Here is a 21183-nt window from a genome sequence, read left to right as displayed (position 1 = left end):
CACTACCCAGACTAGTTTCGACCTTTATTGAGGTCTCTTCAGTGGGAGCCAGGCCCAAGTGGAGATACTTTGAATTGCTTCTGCTTGGTATCACCTCTGGGCCTGGCTCCCACTGAAGAGACCTCAATAAAGGTCAAAACTAGTCTGGGTAGTGGCCCTTCCCTTAATGCATAACATTAAACATATCCACAAGGAGATGTGTTTTGCATTATGGAAGATATTGAGATATGAGTGATGTTAGCTTGCTCCACCTTTGCAATGAGTTGCCTGGTGTTGTACTACCTTATCCCAGTCCTGAAGATACTTTCAGGTGCAAACTTTGTTTGCTCACACTTGGATAAAGGATTAAACTAAATTTATTATTGAAGTTAATAAATCGGAAGTACGTAGTATATTGCAGAATTTAAAAGCAAACACTGCTATAGGTTTAGATGAAATATCAGCTCGGGTGTTGCGTGAATGTGCAAAGGAATTAACACCTCTTACTTGATTAAGTTTGAACTCTGGTATGGTCCCTAGGGAGTGGAAGGAAGGCAAAGTAGTTCCTTTGCATAAAGATGGCTCTAAGACTATGGTAGTTAATTACAGACCAATCACCATTTCGGGTGTGGTGGTAAAAGTATTGGAAAAGTCAGTTAAAGACGGAATTCAAGAATGGGTGGATCAGAATATGGTACTCTATAGAGGCCAACATGGTTTTGTTAAAAACTTAACAGATTGCCTTAGTAATCTGTTAAGTTTTTAACATACTATTTTTATATTATTTATTTATTATATTATATTATGTTAAATATTATGTTAAATATATATTATATTTAACATAATATTTTTCTATTATAAAAACTTAACAGATTGCCTTAGCAATCTGTTAAGTTTTTATAATAGAATGACATCCGAGTTGGACAAGGGAAACGGCTTTAAATGTGATATTCAGTTATTATTATTATTATTCCTGACACCTCCAAGGAGTCCGAAGACTCATCGCGGGAGGACACCTACAGCTGTCTCAACCACTACACCGAACCTCTACTACGAATCATCTCCATCAACGCCATCTACCTGCCACCACAACTAGTATTTTTTGTCTGTAAATTGCATGTGTTCTGAAGGGCCGATTTGTCTGTATGCGGGATGAAAAACCTGATGATGCAAAGTTGGGTAGTGCAATAAAAAATCAAGCTGATGTTGAGAGTTTGCAGGATGATTTAAATAAGCTGACAAAATGGGCAAAAGGTAATGGATATCAGTTCAATGTGGAAAAGTGTAAAGTTATGCATTTTGGGATTAACAGATTATCAGCTGTTTACCACATTGATGGAACGGTACTCCAAGAGATTGATGAGGCTAAGGACTTGGAGGTGTTGGTGGATAGCGAGATGAAGTTCAGAGGGCACATTGCTAAGGTGTCCAAGATTGCACATAGGATTACTTGGTTATTGAAGAACACACTGACATCCAGAGATAAAGAGGTTATTATTCCCTTTTATAAGGCATTGATACTTCCACATTTGAATTACTGTGCTCAAGTCTGGTCATCTAGATTCCTTGGAGATGAAGAGGTTGTGGAGAGGTTTCAGAGGAGAGTGACTATGTTGGTGAGTGATGTAAAATTGCTCCCTACATGGAGAGCTTGTGGATTGCAGAGGTTGGTTGATAGGCAGAGAAGAGGGGATATGATAGAAACATTTAAATTACTAAAAGGTTTTTATAAGATTGAATCAGGGAAAATATTTCAGCTGTGTGATAGTGATGGAAGAATAAGAGGTCATCCCTGGAAATTAAGGAAAAGTGTGGTTAACAAGGGTGTGAGCACGAGGTGTTTTGTAGGGTGGTGAATGAGTAGAATGCATTGCCTGACTCAGTTGTGAGTTCTTCATCTGTAAAGGAATTCAAGAAGAGATATGATATTGTTTTGATAGTTTGGGTCTCCTGAGATGAGTCTACTGACTCCATGGAGATACCCATAATAACCAAAGAAAACACCTTTACCACTGAAGGGTATAACAGGTTTCAGAAATTATTTAAATTCTAAGATGCCTTGTCCAGATGTTAGTTATAGTGAGCTGATCTCTTTATCTTATATCAAAAGTATGTGAAAAACTTGGAATATACGCTGTCCAGATATTTGCTCATTTGAGTATTGTCTTAATCTGGAGTCTACAGTCTTCTGTATTTATGAAACTGTATTTTGAAGATGTTGGCAAATGTTTTTATCAACAATGGCTGAAGCAACTAAATGCCACTGTTTATTTGCATATGTTCTTCTGGCCACTTGTAAGATGAAAAACCTGTATTTGCAGGAGGGAGAGGTGGGGGGGGGGAACCTTTAACCTCTATACGGAGACTGTCTAACTCGTCTTCAATTCCAAAACCCTTAGAAAGTTCCTTTCATTCTATATAGAATTCATTCACTTTCTGCACTGTCTTGCAGAAAGTGAATGAAAACTTCTAATTTCTTTATTAAAAAAAACAGTTTAATATTCTGAAGCTGAGTTACTTATACAGGAGTGACTGGTTTTCTTCATTCTGCATAATAGGCAAACTAAACAACTTTCTCCTTTTTTAGTCTAGTCAAGGTCCCTGCCAGGTGTTATTCGCATTCCTGTAACCTATGTGGTGATATCCCATCCATTCCCATAGCCCTGTTAACATCAAGGTTACTTAATATTCTAAACACTTCTTATTCTTGAACTGTCAGTCTTCTGTCCTCCTTTGTCAACACTATGCCTAAACCCTCTATGTGAAATATGCTAACAAAATATTCATTGAACATTGCCACTATATCTTAGTAGATATGATTCATGTTTCATCTCCAGCTAATAAAGTCAGGCTTGCATATTCACCCTTTCTTCTGCTAGCAACATAACTAGAATTCTCTAAAATTTTAATTTACTGCTTTAGCCAAACTCCTTTCACATCTAATTTCTCTGTTTTCACTACACTTGTCACCTTTCTAATTGGCACCTTATACTCCTCATTCTGCTAAGGGGGTACCTTGTTCTTGATATGTCTCTTCCATAATGTCCTCTTTATTAGAAGCTACTGCATAATTCTATGATTCATTCATTTCACCTCTATTTATCCTCCTAACCTCAGGAATAGAATCTGATATTTGACATTACCATAAGTAACAGATTCTAGACCAACCCCTAGGCACTGCTAATTTCTCTCCCTTTCAACTGATTAAGACACTGCACATTACCCACTCTGTTTCCTTAATTTATTATAGTCTCCTGCTTTGTAATTCCATGCATCTCTTGTTTCATGAGGCTTGTACCTGTCTAGCCACTACCTATGCCAAAACCACATGGTCACTCTCCCCAGTTTCTGGCATCATGGTGACACCTTATCTTATCAATTTATGAGATGATATTATTAAATCTAATATTCAAGTGTTGCTTCATCTACATGTTGCGTAAGATTGAATTCCTCAACCTACTTGGGGAAACCATCTTCTTACTCAATGCTTGTATAGTTGGCCCCCAGTGGCAAAACCTTCTACAAATTGTATGTATGCAAACATACACACGCATATGTTGATCCGAAGCAGTATGTTAATCATTAAATAAACATTCTATGAATTGGTTTATGTAGCCAGTTGTTTTGCACTTGTCTACCATATAGCTAGCATGTGTACTGAGGTCAAACCCATTACATGCTAGGTCTACTGTCATAGAGGTTTAAGCAGGGAATTGAGTTGCAGACCTACCATAGAGCTTCTTGGAATTTTATATATACTGAAATGTAAAGTTTAATGATTTATAAAACAGTACTTATAACTGATTTTACAAGTTCAGGCTCCCATTCCAAACATGAAACATTTATAATTTTGCTTATTTTTCAGATGGAATTATTTACAAGTAGGTCTGATCATTTAGATAATGGAAGTCATTTGAAGGAACGAAAGGCCTCCACAGCAAGTACAGGGAGTATAAAAAATAAATGGCTGAAAGCATTTCGTAGTCTCAAGACAGGAAGTGGGAATCAGATTCCTGAAAAGTTAGTTATTTTGATTAATAATTTGAAATATATTTATTTTACTGCAGCTAGAGTAACTTGATTCTTGTCAGCTCATTATAATGAGCAACTTATTATAAACAGAAACTCGCTCTTCACAAGGTATCACTTCAGATATTATATATAGTATTCAAACTAAATCATCCATCTTACTTTATGTGCAGTACACAATTCCTCTCATTCTGATATGTGACCCATGTGAATAAGCTACATTAAACTTGTGCTTCCACATTTTATCATTGTGTTTCACATGCAAAATAATCAGCAATGGAAAAAAATGAACAGAGGGTACTAAGGAGACAATTACTTCTGCACAACCTGTAAGTACCTATAGTTCATCAAATTGGTTATCCTTACAATTAAAAAACAGCGATGTGAAAGCACTTACTATGCCTACCATTTGAAGTAAAAATGGCCGCAATAAATGCAAAAACGAAAGAGTATTTCAAGTCACGTCAGCATAGCGCTATCGATCACCGACAAACTTAATGACAGTATGAAGTGGCGTAGCTGTAAAATCGAAGCTAATGAAAAAAAAGGGTATATTTTGCGATTTCTGTTGCCATTGGCTACATGCTTCCTGTACAAAAATAGATGAATCAGCGCAAATGCTTTTTATCGATCTCAACCAGCCTTTTTTCTGTTCGGTGTGCCTCCCTTCTGTAAAACAGCTTCTGAACTTATGCAAATAAATTGAAAACCTCGAACAACACCTTAATACTATGATCGAAATCTTCTCTTCTAAAATCCGAATGCTGGAAACTAAGCTCGAACTGACAATCGGTGCCCCATCGCAAGCGCACACCCTTGCCCACTAATGAACTATTACTATTATTATTATTACTATTATTATTATTACAGGCAACTCCAGGGAGTCATTAGACTCATCGAGGGAGGCCCCAAATCATATTCATCACAACTATTTGACATTCATACAGTATCTATCATACCTCGCCTTAAACTCATTCACTGTCACAGCATCCACCACAGACTCAGGGAGCGCATTCCACTCATTCACTACTCTAAAAGTAAAGAACCCATCTCTAACACCTTTACTAACCACACTTTTGCCCAGTTTCCATGGATGTCCCCTAGTCCTCCCACAACCAGCCCTGTTCTCAAAAATATCTTCTGAATTAATTTTATAGAAACCCTTCAGTAATTTGAATGTCTCAATCATATCTCCCCTCCTCCGCCTATCAACCAATTTTTGCAACCCACAAATCCTCAACCTGTTCTCATACGGTTCATTCCACAGACCTGCTATCATCTTGGTCACTCGCCTCTGGATCCTCTCACCTCCTCCCCATCAAGAAGAAACCTAGGTGACCAAATCTGAGCACAGTAGTCTAGATGGGGTCTTATCAAGGCTCGATACAGAGGAACAATAACCTGCTTGTCTCTGCTTGTCAACGTATTCTTCAGCAACCAAGTGATTTGATGAGCTGTTTTGGTCACTTTTGCAATGTGTCCCCTAAATTTCAAATCCTTATCCACCAACACTCCTAAATCTCGTGCCTCATCAATTTCCTGGAGCAGGGTTCCACCAATGCAGTAAACTGCCGCCAATCTTTTCACCCCAAAATGCATAACCTTACATTTTGCCATATTAAACTGACATCCATTCTCCTTAGCCCAGACCTCCAATCTATCCAAATCATCCTGCAAAATTTTGACGTCATCTGCATTCACTATTGCCCTACCCAACTTCGCATCATCCGCAAACAAATGAACTGTTCCTCTCAGATCATTTCCTATATCATTTATGAACAAATTAAACAGCAGTGGTCCAAGAACAGATCCTTGTGGCACACCACTAGTCACAGGCCGTCTTGTGGACTCTACTCCCGAGTAAACCACTCTCTGATATCTCTCCGTCAACCACCCTCCTATCCATCTCACCAACCCTATGTTCATTCCCATATGCTGCAATTTACTGATTAGAATTCCATGTGGAATCCTGTCAAAGGCCTTGGCAAGGTCCAGTAGAATCACCGTAAACCCATTACCCTTATCCAGTTCAGCCATCACTGTGTTATAATACGTGAGCAAGTTACTGAGGCATTACCTACCCTTCACAAAACCATGCTGTTCCCGATACAGTATCCCATTTTCTTCTATCCAATCTTGTATTTTCCTCTTGACTATTTTCTCTAAGACCTTGACAATGATTCCTGATATGCTAATCGGTCGGTAATTTACAACAGCAGTCTTGGAACCACCTTTATGCAGTGAAACTATTTTCCCCTCTTTCCACCCGCTCGGGACTAACCCAGACCCGAGACTCAAATTAAACAAAATGGTCAAGGGTACTGACAATTCTTTAGCTGCTTCTCGTACAACACGAGCTGGTATACCATCCAATCCCACAGATGTATTGACATTGAGGTTATGCAATAGACTACTCACCTCCACTTCATTAACCACAATTCCCGTATAATCTACTGGTTTATTTGTTTCTGCAATGTCACCACCTGGATGATATACTTTTGCAAAGTGCTCATTCAGTAACTCAACTATCTCAACTGATTCAGTTACCTCCCTACCATCGGCATTCTTTAAAATCAATCTGCCATGAACATTTTTCCTTTTACTTGCTACATATCTAAAAAACTGTTTAGGATTCTCTTTAGCCTGCATGGCCAGTGTTCTTTCGTAATCCTTTTTTGCTTTTCTTACCACACTCGTCACCCTTCTGGCCTGCGCTTTATACCGTTCATGTGCCTGCCAGTCACCCTTCTCCTTAAATTCCCTCCATAGTTGTTTCTTTTTTTGCAACTCAAGCTTAATGGTGTTATTCATCCATTTAACCCCTACTTGATTTATTATTCGGACTCTAGGTATACAGTCAGCCATTGCTTCATGCAAGCACTTCTTAACTACCTCCCATGCACTATCAACTTCTAGTCCTTGCAGTTGTACATGCCATGGCACTGAACCAATCAAACTCCTAAGTTTGTCATACTTTCCAGCCCGATAATTCCACATGTACCCTGTCTTAATTGAAAATTCTACACCTTTAGCCACCTCCCAAGTTAAGACCCTATGATCACTCTCACCGATTGGTGGCAATGTGGTCATATTTGTTACAGCCAAATCCTCAGATGTAATTACTAGGTCAAGCACTCTCTGACCCCTAGTATTTTCCATTACATGCTGTCGCAGATAGTTATCCCTTAATAACCGCATAAAATCCAGTTCCTTCCTCCCGTGTGACCTAATCGCATCAATGATACACAGGTCAATCCAGGCCGAAAAAAGGAGACTTAATGCCGTTATTTTGAACTTTCCAATGAAAAATGGTAAATCATTAAAAGACGACATCAGCAAATTAGCAGGAATTTGCAACTTTGATCCCAGAAATATAATCGGATGCCATTGTTTTTGACCCATATATAAAAGAAAGAATGGAATGAACTTTCCACGTCTTATGAAAGTGACCTGTTACTCACCGAAAAGCACATCCAAATTAATAACAGAATAAATAACAAGTTAAAGACACTTCCTCCCAATCGTGCATACATGCTCTACCTGACTTAACATTTGCCCAGAGGGAACAAGAACGGCACCTTCAAAGACAACTTGAAGAAAAATGCCAAAATGAAGACGATAGTTAGATCATCGACTACAGACAACTTAAATTAGTACAAAAATCAAGTGCCACCACTAGCAGCCAGCATTGGGGACCAGTATGCAGGCACTGCATGGGAAATGTGAAGACCCTTGCAGTCAAATATATGTCCCGCAGAACCTTGTACATCCACTGCACTAACATCCGTGACCTCAACTCCAACCTTAATAGTATCCAATACCATCTTCAGTCTACCAAACTCCATCTACTCTTTTTAGCAGAAACTCAAATCTCACCTCCTCCCAGCACTATCCATCTCAACCTTCTAAACTACACATTGCTTAACTGCTTTCAACCCATGGGTGGCGTCTGCACGTATATCTACTCTGACATCCCTTGCCAGAGAGCACGTAACCTAGAATCGCCCAACTTTGACCTTCTTTGGTTGAAAATATCCCTTTTCCACTAGGTCAAATTCACTTACTGTCTCTATCACTCTCCTAATGCCACCAACCACTCTGAGCTATTTAATTTCTTCATCTTAAAAATTGAATTTCTCCAGTCCCACTCTCCTAACAGCAAAATCATCCTCCTAGGAGATTTTAATGTCCATAACACCAACTGGCTTTCTGCCTCTAGTTGTACAGATCTTGCAAGCATAGATGTTGAAATATTTGCCATCACTAATGACCCTACACAAATTATTCATATGCCAACCCGAACCACTCCTCAAATTCCCTAGATCTCTTCCTTACCAATGACCCTTCCAAATACACAGTGAATATAGTGAGCCCCCCCCGGGGTAATTCTGACCACAATCTAGTGCTTATCTCCTCCCGATGCAACAATGCTTACACAACCACTCCCACACAAGATTAGTTTTGCATTATAACAGTGCCAGGACAGCCTTCTGTGACTTCTGTGCTTCATTCCCATGATTGGACTGTTGTTTCCAATTCGAACATATGTACCGAATGTATCACCAAAGTAATCCTCACTGGCATAGAAACATACATTCCCCACACTTCTCTGAATTGCCATCCCCCTAACTAAACCCTGGTTCTCCAAAAGATGTGCCAAGGGCTGTACAAATGAAAAAACAAGCATTCCACAACTGACTCAAATCAAGAACTCCATCCTCCTTCAATGCTTATACCAAAGCCCGAAATAGATGCAAGAAAACCATCAATGCTTCCAAAACAGAACTTGAACGGGTAAACGCAGGAAACTTGCAGCTTTTCCAAATGGCAGCCCTGCTTTTTTGTCTCTTACCAAAGCAATTGGTCATAACTTTTGCTCAACAATATTCCCACCCCTATCATACCCAGATCACTGTATTGCATCATCACCCACAGAAAAACTAATCTCCTGGCTGCACACTTTGCCTCCATTAATTGACAATGGTAAATGGCACCCCCAATCATTCTAGCTGCCCAACATACAGTTCCCCCTATATCTATTTGCCAGAAAGAAATCAGAAATCTATTGTCTAAATTAGACACAAAAAAAGTCTGCTGGTCCTGATGGCATTCCTCCAATTGCCCTGAAGGTTTGTGCACCAAAAGTGACTCCTATCCTATACTGCCTATACATACACTCTTACTCCACTGGTATCTATCCCGCAGGGCTGGAAATTGGCCTATATTCAATTCATTACTAAGAAGGGATACAAATCACTGCCATCTAACTACTGCCCTATCTCACTCACCTCAGTCCTATCTAAAGTGATGGAGAAAACCAATTCTCAACTCCTAACACTACCTTGAAGGCACCCAGCTATTAAGCGACCACCAGTATGGATTCAATCTCTATCGACAAACAGATAATCTACTCTCGTATATCATCCATCTCTGGACAAATGCCATGGAGAAATTTGGTGAATCTCAAGTGGTTGCACTTGATATCTCTAAAGCTTTTGACCAGTCTTTTGGTCTGGCACAAAGACTTACTAAGAAGACTCCTATCATTTGGACTCTCTCAGGACTTCTGCAGTTGGATTGGCTGCTTTCTGTCTGGATGCACACTGTGTGCGATGGTAGATGGTTCCTTATCCTGTCACCATCCAACTAATGCCGGGGTTCCATTCTGTTCTCTCACCAACCCTCTTCCTTCTGTATATCAATGACCTACTTCAGTTGACTTCTAACTCAAAACACAGTTTTGCAGATGACAGCACATTGCACTCCTCCCTTTCATTTGACAAGCCCTACCCTACACAATTCACTTCAACATACAGAACATCAACCACCACTGTCTTAATTTCTGGTCTCCAAGCCATCCTCCAATGGGGCTCAGATAACCTCGTCAACTTCTATGTTAGTGAAACCCAGTTTGTCCTATTTCTCACAAGAAAGAACCATTTTCCCCCAGTATTATTTTTGATCACATTCAAATTTCCAGACAAGATGAAATTTTTCTTCTTGGAATTACCCTGACATCAGGTCTCTCCTAGCATAAGCACATGACAACCATTGCATCCTCAGCTTCCAAAAAAACTAGGATTTCTCTTTTGCTCAAGACGTTGCTTCACTTCTAAAGAGCTGTTAACATTATACGAATCTGCCTAGCTGTCGAATACTGCTCTTAAATTTGGAGTGGGGTTCCTAAAAGTTCCCTCAAAATGCTTGACTCAATATAGGAGAGTAATTATCGATGCTATTTCAGATGAATATTTGCCATGGAAATATTTATAGGAGACACAAATTGCAGAGACCAAACATCTGTGTGAAAGTGGGGAGATTGAACTGGTTAGATTGATAATTGACCCATTTCTTACCAGATGTTTGGACTCTGCACTGTGTCTCCTATAAATATTTCCACAGCATATTTCATCTGAGATAGCATCGATATTTCCCCCACTCGGTACAAACCCATTGGAACATGTATAACTGCCACCCAACATCTTTTCATGGTACACCGTGAAACCCACACAAGTTTCTTTTCCTCCTCATTCATTCCTGTTACTGCTGTACTATGGAACAGTCTTCCCCCTGGAAGACTGTTCCATTGTTCCAAAGGTCAAATATACAGGTCTTTAAATCAAATGTAAACAAGTTTCTCCTTTCCCAACCCACTACCCATTTACGGTACTCACGTACTATAAGTTGATCAACCCACCTCTTGTGTAGGGGCTCAACATTAAAAAAAAAAAAAAAAAGTACATGTAGAAAAGATTTAAAACATGACAGTGATGCAATTTTCAGGTCTGGTTGACCAAGTAGATCATGTGCCTACTCTGCAATAGGCTGTAGGTTCATATCTCACCATGGACATGAATAAATATTTGTGAATGGCTTTAAGTGTGTGTAGATGAATTTTCATTATCTGACATTGAGACTAATGTTCTGCTTATTGGAACTGAATCGGCCTGAAAAAATAAGTTTGGTCTCCGGAGTAGGATTTCCAAGTTATGTAACACTTATCTCACTCTTCTACTAATTTACTAGTTGTAAAACACTAGTAAATTAGTGGGAAGAAGAAAGTAAATTGTCTTGGTATCATATTTTGATATCAGCTTGCAGTTAGTCTTCACCCTTAATAATAGAGAAAAACGAGTTCAGGATTGTCATTGATTTCTAAGGATCTTGGGGAGAGAGAAAGATTAAAGGAGACAAGTGCTTACAAGGCTATAACAGTTTTGCCTACTTTTCGTAAACAAAAAAGGCAACTTTTTTATTACCCTATTGCTCACAAAAGATTGAGACTAGACATGGTTAGTTTGTATAAGTTACTTCCAGTGAGTGAGTAAGCAGTGTCATACAGGGCAGTAAAAAATATGTCATCTAAATATCAAACATTCCTTCATTTCTTCCTTATTCAAGAAATTTTATGCCATATAATATGTGCAGTTTTTCTTGAAGATTAGCTATACTTTTAGATCTTGTTGAAAAGTTGTATCCAGATACCAGAAATATAACAAAGTAAGATTTGTTCATCTGTGAAGTTTCAATAATAGTACAGAATTTTCTAGCCTATTTTTTGTTAGTGCTTTACCATTAGTCATCCAGTTCTGTGGACTAGTTGCAGGTCACTTCCTTATCCATGCAGTACCTATTATAGTCTCTGCTTAAGAAAGTAGCACTCGCCACTCCCATGGTAATCAGTAACTAGACCTTCCGTCTTTGCTGATCGAACTCTCTTGCTCAGCTTTAAGTGACAATTTCATGCTCCTTCTCCACTTGTCATGAATTGAAAATGTCCTATGTATCTAATTATAATCTCCCCCCCCTCCCCTGTCAGCTTACGTTTTTGCCACATCTGACATTGAAGCTAGAATACTATTGAATAAACTCTGCATTATGATAATATTTTACTGATTTGTTTGTTATTTGTCTGTAAACCATGGAAATTCCTTGACAAATTCTTAAAAAAACATTTAAGCCAGAGAGTCATGTGACGATTTTTGCAAGGATAGAAAAATCCAAACTTAATGACAGACTTGAAGTTATAGACAAGCAGTCCTGAAAAAAGAAGAAAGCATATTGAAAGCTCCTATCAAGTCAAGTTATCAGGTGCCCTGAGTTAACAGACAAATATAAGAAAGCTTAACTGTATAACAAGTAGCTAACTAAAAGTCATAGTACTTCTTTGGTAAGATAGTAGAAGATAAATATCATAAAGGTGACAAAATGTTTTGGCAGTTATTGAAAATAAGATTATAAATAGAAGATCGAAAAATTGTAAAAGAAGTCAGATGAGAAAGGGACATAACAAATGAAGAAACTTTTATGATGTTTAGCATCTAGAGTAGGGCTTCCAGATCATCATCATCAAATTCCTGTCTTCTACCGTCAAGGAGTGTACAGGATATGATAGTACTACATGAAAAATTTACGTCATTACTAACTTCCTATCTACAATTTTCCTTCAAATCAGTCTGTTACCTGTCAAGACTCCAACATTATCAGAAATTATATATCTGTCTTCTAAGGCAATTTTTACTATATCAATCCACAGGGATTGATATAGTAAATATCAATAAATTTATATATAAATATATATATAAATCAATATAGTAAATATAAATTTACTATATTAATATAGTAAATTTACCAATTTACTATATCAATTACAGGGGCCCCCGAGAGGGGGACCCTGTAACCCATAGAGAGCGCATCCCATGGGTGGCGGATAGGGGAGCCCACCGTGTGTGTGTGTGTGTGTGTGTGTGTGTGTGTGTGTGTGTGTGTGTGTGTGGCGCGCGCGCGCGCGCACGTGTGTATATGGTGGGATGGTCTGAATATACTGAATAAGGACTCGTGGACCAACAGGGCCATAAGGGGCAATCATCTTGATTGTAAGGGAAGCGGCACTCCCATGGACCCCTAGCTGGATCTATCTCCTCTCCTTCTACTACTTTGAGGAAGATCCACTTACTTTAATCTTTCCTATAAGGCCTTATTAGCCAACTCTTCTTATTTTATGACCCCTATGCTATTAGAGTACTCGAAGGCCATGGGGTCTTTTCATTTCTGGCCTTACAACTATGCCCTCTCTATAAATCTTACTGTAATTCTTCTATAATCTACTCTTTCCTCTTCAATATACCCTATTCCTCCAATGGGTTTAAATTCGGAAGAAGGCTAGTTCAGAAGCCTTAAGATAGCAGCCCTACCACTGAACTATTCCATCGTCAGGCTAGTCCCCTGACATGGAGAACATAACTCTACTAGTAAGCTGACAGAAAAAGATAATCGGATTGAATCTATAGGAAACGACCCTGGAATGGAAAAGGTAAAACAACAATGGAAACGACAAAATATAATACACATAGCAAACTGGAATGTAAGAGGAATAGCATATAAAGAAATAGAATTAGACCAATTATTAAATGAAAGAAATTTTAAAATAGCAGTAATCACTGAAACAAAAAAGAAATTAAAAGGAACCATGAGAACTGAAAATTTTAATGTGATATACATTGGAGTTGACAGAGACCAAAGAGCACAAGCAGGAGTCATGATTTGGATTCATAACTCCCTTTCAAAACAGCTAAAGCATTACAAATTATGGAATGAAAGAATAATATAAGCTAGAATAAAAACAGAGGCTATTTAACAATAATTGGTTTATATGCCTAAGAAGAGGGAAGAGAACAAGATAATATTGATTTTTATAATCAGCTACAAAACATATATAATAAAATAAATAAAAGGGATTACGTAATTTTAGCAGGAGACTTAAATGCAAGAATTGGAAACACGAAAATTAATAATAATATAGGAATACATGGAGAACATACTCTAAACAGGAATGGCAAAAAATTGATTGACTTTGTAGTTTATAATAACCTAAAAATAACAAATTCCTTCTGTAAACATAAAGACATACATAAATATACTTGGGCAGCAAGAGGATGGAAATCAATATTAGATTACTTTATGCTAAATGAAAAGACATCAAAATTTTCGCTAGAGGATATGAAATAAGCAGTGACCACTTCCTTGTTAAAATAAAATTAAAATTACCACCTAAATGGTTACAAGTAACAAGAACAGAAAGGAAAATTGAAACATTTGTTTATAAAACTAGACTATTGAATGGCACAAATGTACAATGGCTATATGAACAAAGAATTAACCAATATCTAGACAAAATAGAACAAAATGAAGAAATAGAAATATAATGGCTTAATATAAAAACAATACTAAATGCAGCAGCAAATGAAAGCTTAGGAAAGACCAAAAAATTCACTAAAAGGAAAAAACTGAAGATCTGGGATGATACAATGAAAGAAATAATCAAAAAGAAAAAAGAAGCCTATCACAAATGGTTAAGCAGTAAAAGATTAGAAGATGAAATAGAATATAAAAGAATAAGAGCCATAGCTAAAAGAGAAGTCAGAAAAAGACATAGTCATGGAACAAATTTGTTTCTAATTTAGAACATGATTTATATAAAATAAGACCCAATGTATATAAAATTTTGAAACACTTAAAGGCAGATACCAAAGAAAACATAAAATTAAACACTGAATTGAAATTAGAAGAATTTCTAAATTACTACACAGAATTGTGGACAGACAAATATTGTAAAAAAGACAACTGGCAAACAATTAATGTAAAGGAAATAACTAAAGAATTAGAAATCAGCCTGAAAGAAACAAGAAATGGAAAATCACCTGGAGAAGATAAACTAGGTTCAGAACTATATAAATATGCAGGAACTAGATTTAAAGAAAGACTTATTATTTTTAAATAAAATTTACTCAACTGGTATCCACCAATAGAATGGAAAAAAGCAATTGTGATTTCTATCTTTAAAAAAGGTAATAGAGATGACCCTAAAAACTATAGAGGTATCAGTATACTAAATTCCTGTTACAAAATATATAGCAGAATCTTAAATAGCAAACTAATGAAATATTCCGAAAACTTTATTTTAGAAGTACAGAATGGATTTAGAAAAGGACGATCATGTATAGACCTGGCCTTTTGCCTAAAATTAATAATAGAGAAAAGAAGAGAATACAATTTAGAAACACATATTGCATTTATTGACTTTGAAAAAGCATTTGACAAAGTTAAAAGAAACATTAAAAGAAAGACAAATACCAAATAATATCCTAAAAGCTATCTCAAGTATATATGAAAATAATCAAATACAAATAAGATTAAATCACGAGCTATCATATACGAGAGAGAGAAACCAAGGGGTCTGACAGGAATGTCCCCTCTCAGCAACTCTTTTTAATATCTACTTAAATGAAATAATAATAAAATGGAATAAAAATTTACATCAAGGAATTAAACTTTCTCCTACAGTAAACTTAAACACTCTCCTCTTTTGCCGACGACCAAATAATAATTACAAATTCTGAAGATAAATTACAGAAAGCTATTTTAGATCTAAATGAGATATCCAAAGATTATGGTATGATAATATCAACAGAAAAATCAAAAACTATGGCCTTTAAAGGACAAGATCCATCAAGAACTAAAATAGTAATAGATAACAAGATCTTAGAACAGGTGAATTCATTTAACTACCTAGGATGTACGATCACATATGAAAATAAAAAAGATATAAAACAAACCTTAAAATACAAGCGATTAGGAAAAAGAAAACCGGGACGTCCTCTTAAACGATTCAACAATGACTTCTAAGGCCGGAACAGGCCATGCCAGGCCTAAATCCTTGATATGCAATGATGATGATGATGACTAACTTCCTATCTACAATTTTCCTTCAAATCAGTCTGTTACCTGTCAAGACTCCAACATTATCAGAAATTATATATCTGTCTTCTAAGGCAATTTTTACTATATCAATCCACCTATATCTTGGTCTTCCTCTGGGTATTTTTCCTGCCAATCTGGCAGAGAATGCTAGTTTTTGCTAATCTTTCCTTTCCCATCCTGAGATTAGCTCTGCTGACGCATTCCTGGATGCTGACAATGTCAAGTTCTTTCCTAATATCCTTGTTTAATATGATGTTGCCATTGATGCCATCTATTCATGCTCCTAATCTTTCTCAGGACTCTCATATCTGCATTCTCTAGTCTTTGGTCAAGTTTTTTACTACTGACCCAGCTCTCAGATCTATAAGTTAAAATTGGTTTGAAAATTGTCTTGTATACAGCTAATTTAGTGTATTGACTATTTTCTCTCTTGTTCCATATAAATTCATTCAACTGACTTCCTACCATACTATCTTTCTTGATTCTGTTGTCTATTTCCATATTTACTTTACCATATTCACTAAAAATCGTGCCTAAGTAGCTGAAATGTTTTACTTGTTCTATAGGCTCTCCATTCACAATGCAGTTGATATTTTCAATGCTTCTGCCTATTTTCATTGTCTTTGTCTTGTTGTTGCTGACCTTCATACCATACAACAGCTATTCAATTTAGTCAGGGAATCTTGCAGACTTCTAGTGGATTTATTTAGAAGTTTAACATTGTCCACGTAAAGCACAGAGCTGAGATTAGCATCTCCAATTTGGATATCAGATTTAATACCACTTTCCTTCATAATGTGATCCGTATAGTTAATGAATAACAGAGGGGTAATGTACATCCTTATCTGACACCAGATTTAACATTAAACCATCTTCCTGTACTTTCTTCAATTCTAACTGCTGACTTACAACTCAAATAAAGACTAAGTACTGCTTGATATAATGCCCCACTGACACCATGCAACTGTAGTGTTTTTTGAATAGCTTCTCTCATAGCACTTTGTCATATTGTTGTGTCGTACATCCTGGCTTTGAATCCGTCATCTTGTTGGAACATTATTCTTATTTAAATTATCCGTTTTTATTTGTTAGATGCGGAATGATACTGATCTGAATATAGAGCTCCATACTTCGGCTGATTTTAGTAGAATGCCACAGTTAATGTTAAGATATATCAGGCGGAGCTAACTCTTATTTCTTCACGCTGAAATATAAAAAAAAATGGACAGCTCTTACCGGGTTACATCCTTTGCACATCAGATTCACTATAGGCACACTTAAACTGAAGTTAACTATCACTTTGAAGTAACACTATTCAAAGGGAATCTTCACTATATAACTGAAATATTAAACATAGAGCTTCACAAGTCTTGACACACTCGTTTTAGGTAATCTACTTATTCCTTGTTTTCTTCTATGCATTAAATTCAGCTGTCCTGAATGTTTCTTCCTTGTTTACTTTCGTTTTCCAATAAAATACCTTCATTCTTCCTGCCAAAATCCGGTTCTAGCCAGTTCAGCTCATATCAACTCCTTCTCCCTTCGAATACCATAGCTCACGCCTCCACGCATGCGCTATCTAAAATTAACTCCGTTTCCATGACAACAGCCAAGCAAATTCAATCAGAAGAATTACATAAAATTACTTTCTCTTTCAGTAATGTTAAATAAAAAATATCATAGTTCACATAGGGTACATTAAACTTACATATATATAATTTCTTACAATATTATTATAGGAATAAATTAAATAAAATGAATGACATTTTTATATAGAGTCCTTTTTTAAAACTATTACATTACTTAAGATTATATTATTAAATAATAAAAAACAAAATTCAAGGCAATTATATGAATAACACACTATAAGCAAGAGACAAACAATAAAAAAATATTTACAAGTCTTGCTTATAACATGGTGGATTATGTTAAATGTGAATGAAGAATTAAAACATACAAAATAATTTCATTCACAATTTAACAATATGCCTTTTCCATCTACAAAACTTGCTTATATAACAGGTCTTTGTTGTATTCCCATGATTTCTCAACTATTTGTCGTAAAGTGAAAATCTGATTATGACAGCCTCTATTTAACTTGAATCCAGTTTGTTCTTCACCAAGTTTTACTTCCACAATCCTTTTCAACTGTTTCTAATGTATATTTGTGTAAATCTTACCAGGAACACTCAGTAGGGAAATACCTCTGTAATTCTCACATTCAGTTTTATTTCCCTTTTTATATATGAGAGCTCTACTCCAATCATCTGGAATTCGTCCCTCCGTTGAGGTCTTCTGAACTACGTAGTGCATCCACTGTATGACATTTATACCTCCATACTTGAGCATTTCTAATCAAATATCATCTACTCCTGCTGCCTTTCCACATTTCAGGCTTTTGATGGCTTTTTCTACTTCAAGTATGTATTCGTGACTGCATGCCTGGCACAGTGTTTTTTACCACTGTGCTGTCATCACTGCTTGTTTCATTTAACAGTTTTTCAAAGTAATTACTCCATATTTCAAGGATATCTTTTTCTCCTGTTTTCATGTCACCTTTTACAGCACTCATCTCTAATTCCTTTAACAGCACTCTTTCCTCCATTTCTGAGCTTCTTCAGCAACCTCCAGAATATCTTGCCACCTTCTTGATATTTATTTTCTATGTTCTTGTCAAAGTCTTCCCATGACTTTTGTTTAGCTAGTTTTACACAGTGTTTAGCTTTCTTACATTTGTCTCTGTATTCTCTAAGAGCAGAAGCCCACTTATTTTCCAGGACTTTTGATATGCTTTCTTCTTTTCCTTCATTGCCTCTTTAACTTCCTGTGTCCACCATGGATTTCTGATTTTTCTATCCTTAGAGACCACCTCGCCACATGCCTCTCTGGCTGGATCAATCGGTGTTTTCTTCAGGGTTGCCACTGAATCTCCAAGGTTTGGTTCCTGTTCTCAAACTCTTTCATTTTTTCTTCAATAATCTTTGTATATGTTAGTCTAGTTCACATCTAAGAGCTGCTCAACTTTTATTCGCTTTCAAAGTTTCTTACATGTTCTTCTTTTCAATATGAAATTCATTTTATCTTACTCAGGACTAAATAATGATCACTTCCAATTTCAAATACTCTGTACACTCTGGTGTCCTGCACCAGGGAGAAAACATCTATCGACAATAACATAGTCATTGAGATTTTTCTTATTCATTGCCTATTCTCTCCATGTGAATTTGTGCACATTTTTATGGTTGAACATAGTGTTAGTAATAACCAGCCCATGTCCTGAGCAGAAATCCAACAGGCATTTGCCATTATTATTAGCTTTGCTCTTTTCTCCAAATTTTCCCAAAATATTTTTGTGTATGTCTGACCATCATTTCCTATTCAGCTATTTAGATCCCCAACAAGTACCAACTTTTCCTTTTTCATTGTGTCAATTGCTTTCTCTAGAGCCTCAAAAAATTCCTCCATTTCTACCTTAGTAGAACCTTCTTTGGTACCATAATCACAAATGTCTCATTGTTCAGTTTCCCCCCATTCTAATATTTGCCCACATCACTCTACTTGATATCGCCTGCCATTCAAGAAGATTAGCCTCGTATTTACTGTTGAATACTATGACTACTCCTTCTTTCCCTTGATTGTCATTTCCTGAATATAACATTTTGTATTTATTGCTCAGAAAGATCTCTCCAGTTTTTGTCTTTTTTGTTTCAGTCAACCCTATTATGTCGATCTAGTACTTATCCAATTCCTCTGCCAGCTCCATTTCTTTGCCATTCAGGCTTCTTATGTTGATAGTACAAATCTTGAACTCTGGTAATATTGAGTTGCGGTGTGTTTTATGGTTTGTTCCAGTAGCTGACTTTTCACTGTTCGCCCAGGTTCCTTGACAAAGACAAGGGGTGGGGGACTTTGTTTAACTGGGCATGGCCCCAGCAATCATGAAAATCTATCATGTTGTACCATCATTTTGGATTAAGCCAATAAGAATACAATTTGGTTGGCTAAAACCCAAATTACCAGTCCATCCTCGTTCGTTCAGTATTTGGGTAGATACCTATCAGTGTGCACCACGAGAAGGCATGGATTGGACATCAGGTCAGAAGCCCTGGTCGTTTCTCCACATTCCTTTAAAGGCTATGTGGAGGTCTCCTCTCAGTTATACAGCTTTCACCCTTATGCTTCCAGATTATAGGGAAAATATATTATTATTATTATTACCCCAAAACCTCATAGAGTCAAAGACTCATCTGGGAGATCCTTTTATCACACACACATCTCATCATACCATGTCTTAAACACACTCAAACTCCTTGCAGACACCACACTCTCAGGTAAGGCATTCCAACCATTCACAACTCTGCACGAAATAAACCTGCCTGTCACTCCCCTACTCACATCCTCTTTATACAGTTTCCAGGGATGACCTCTGGTTCTCCCCTGGAACTTCTCCACCATTGATCCTATAACAACCCCTTACCAATTTGTAGGTCTCTATCATATCTCTCCTCTTCTTCCTATCCACCAGACTTTGCAAATTACATCTTCTCAATCTTTCCTCATTCTCGACATTCCAGAGGTCAGAAACTACCTTAGTCAGTCGCCTTTGGACCCTTTCCAACATCTCTTCATCCTTCTGAAAACCCGGTGACCAAATCTGGGCACAATAGTCCATGTGTGGCCTAATCAAAGCCTTATACAACGGAACAAGAATCTCCCTACTTCTACACATCAGTGTCCTTCACATCATTCCCAGAAGCCTTTGTGTTGTCTTCACAATTTTGGCGATGTGTCCTCTAAATTTTAGATCCTTATCCACTATCGCCCCAAGATCTCTTATTTCCTCTACCTGTAACAATATATTCTTACCAGGCATAAATTTTGCATCCCATCTTTGTTTTCCAAATTTTAAAACTGTACATTTTGCAACATTGAACTCACATCCCCATTTCTATGCCCAATCACTCAATTTATTCAAGTCTTCTTGTAAGGCCACAACATCTTCATTACTCTTTATGGTTCGTCCCAACTTTGCATCATCTGCAAATAACTGAATATCTCCATCCAAATCTTCGCAAATATCATTAATAAACAAGTTAAACAGTAATGGCCCTAAAATAGACCCCTGAGGCACTCCACTAGTGACTTTCCTTTTCCTGGATATCGCTCCCCCGTACACAACTTGTTGATACCTATCAGATAGCCAGTCTCCAATCCAATGCACTAATCTAATATCCAACCCCATCTGCTCTAGTTTGACTGTCAACTTATCATGGGGTACTCTATCAAAAGCCTTTGCGAAATCCAAGTATATTACTGTGTATCCTTCTCCTCTGTCCAAGGAAGCAGTCACTTTATTGTAATAAGTAAGTAGATTACTAAAACATGACCTCCCTTTAGCAAATCCATGCTGTCCAT

At 37.0% G+C, this 21183-nt stretch overlaps 1 protein-coding gene across 3 annotated transcripts in view; it reads left to right on the top strand.

The window, feature by feature from the left end:
* Stacl (SH3 and cysteine-rich domain-containing protein) overlaps positions 1-21183 on the top strand; it is a 708284-nt gene that overhangs the window by 281328 nt on the left and 405773 nt on the right. For all 3 annotated transcript variants that reach the window (XR_016549521.1, XM_090405477.1, XM_090405478.1), the window contains exon 10: positions 3845-3999. Coding sequence is in view for 2 of the 3 variants with exons in the window: in XM_090405477.1 (XP_090261603.1) it covers positions 3845-3999 (155 nt within the window). In the remaining variant the exon portion in view is untranslated. The remainder of the gene's footprint in view (positions 1-3844; positions 4000-21183) is intronic.

Source organism: Typopeltis vanoorti, chromosome 15, assembly GCF_054136105.1.
Source record: "Typopeltis vanoorti isolate ZY-2024b chromosome 15, IOZ_Tvanoo_1.0, whole genome shotgun sequence".
NCBI lineage: Eukaryota > Metazoa > Arthropoda > Arachnida > Uropygi > Thelyphonidae > Typopeltis > Typopeltis vanoorti.
The sequence above is the reverse complement of the archived record's forward strand: the minus strand, read 5'-3'. Positions and strand labels throughout refer to the sequence as shown.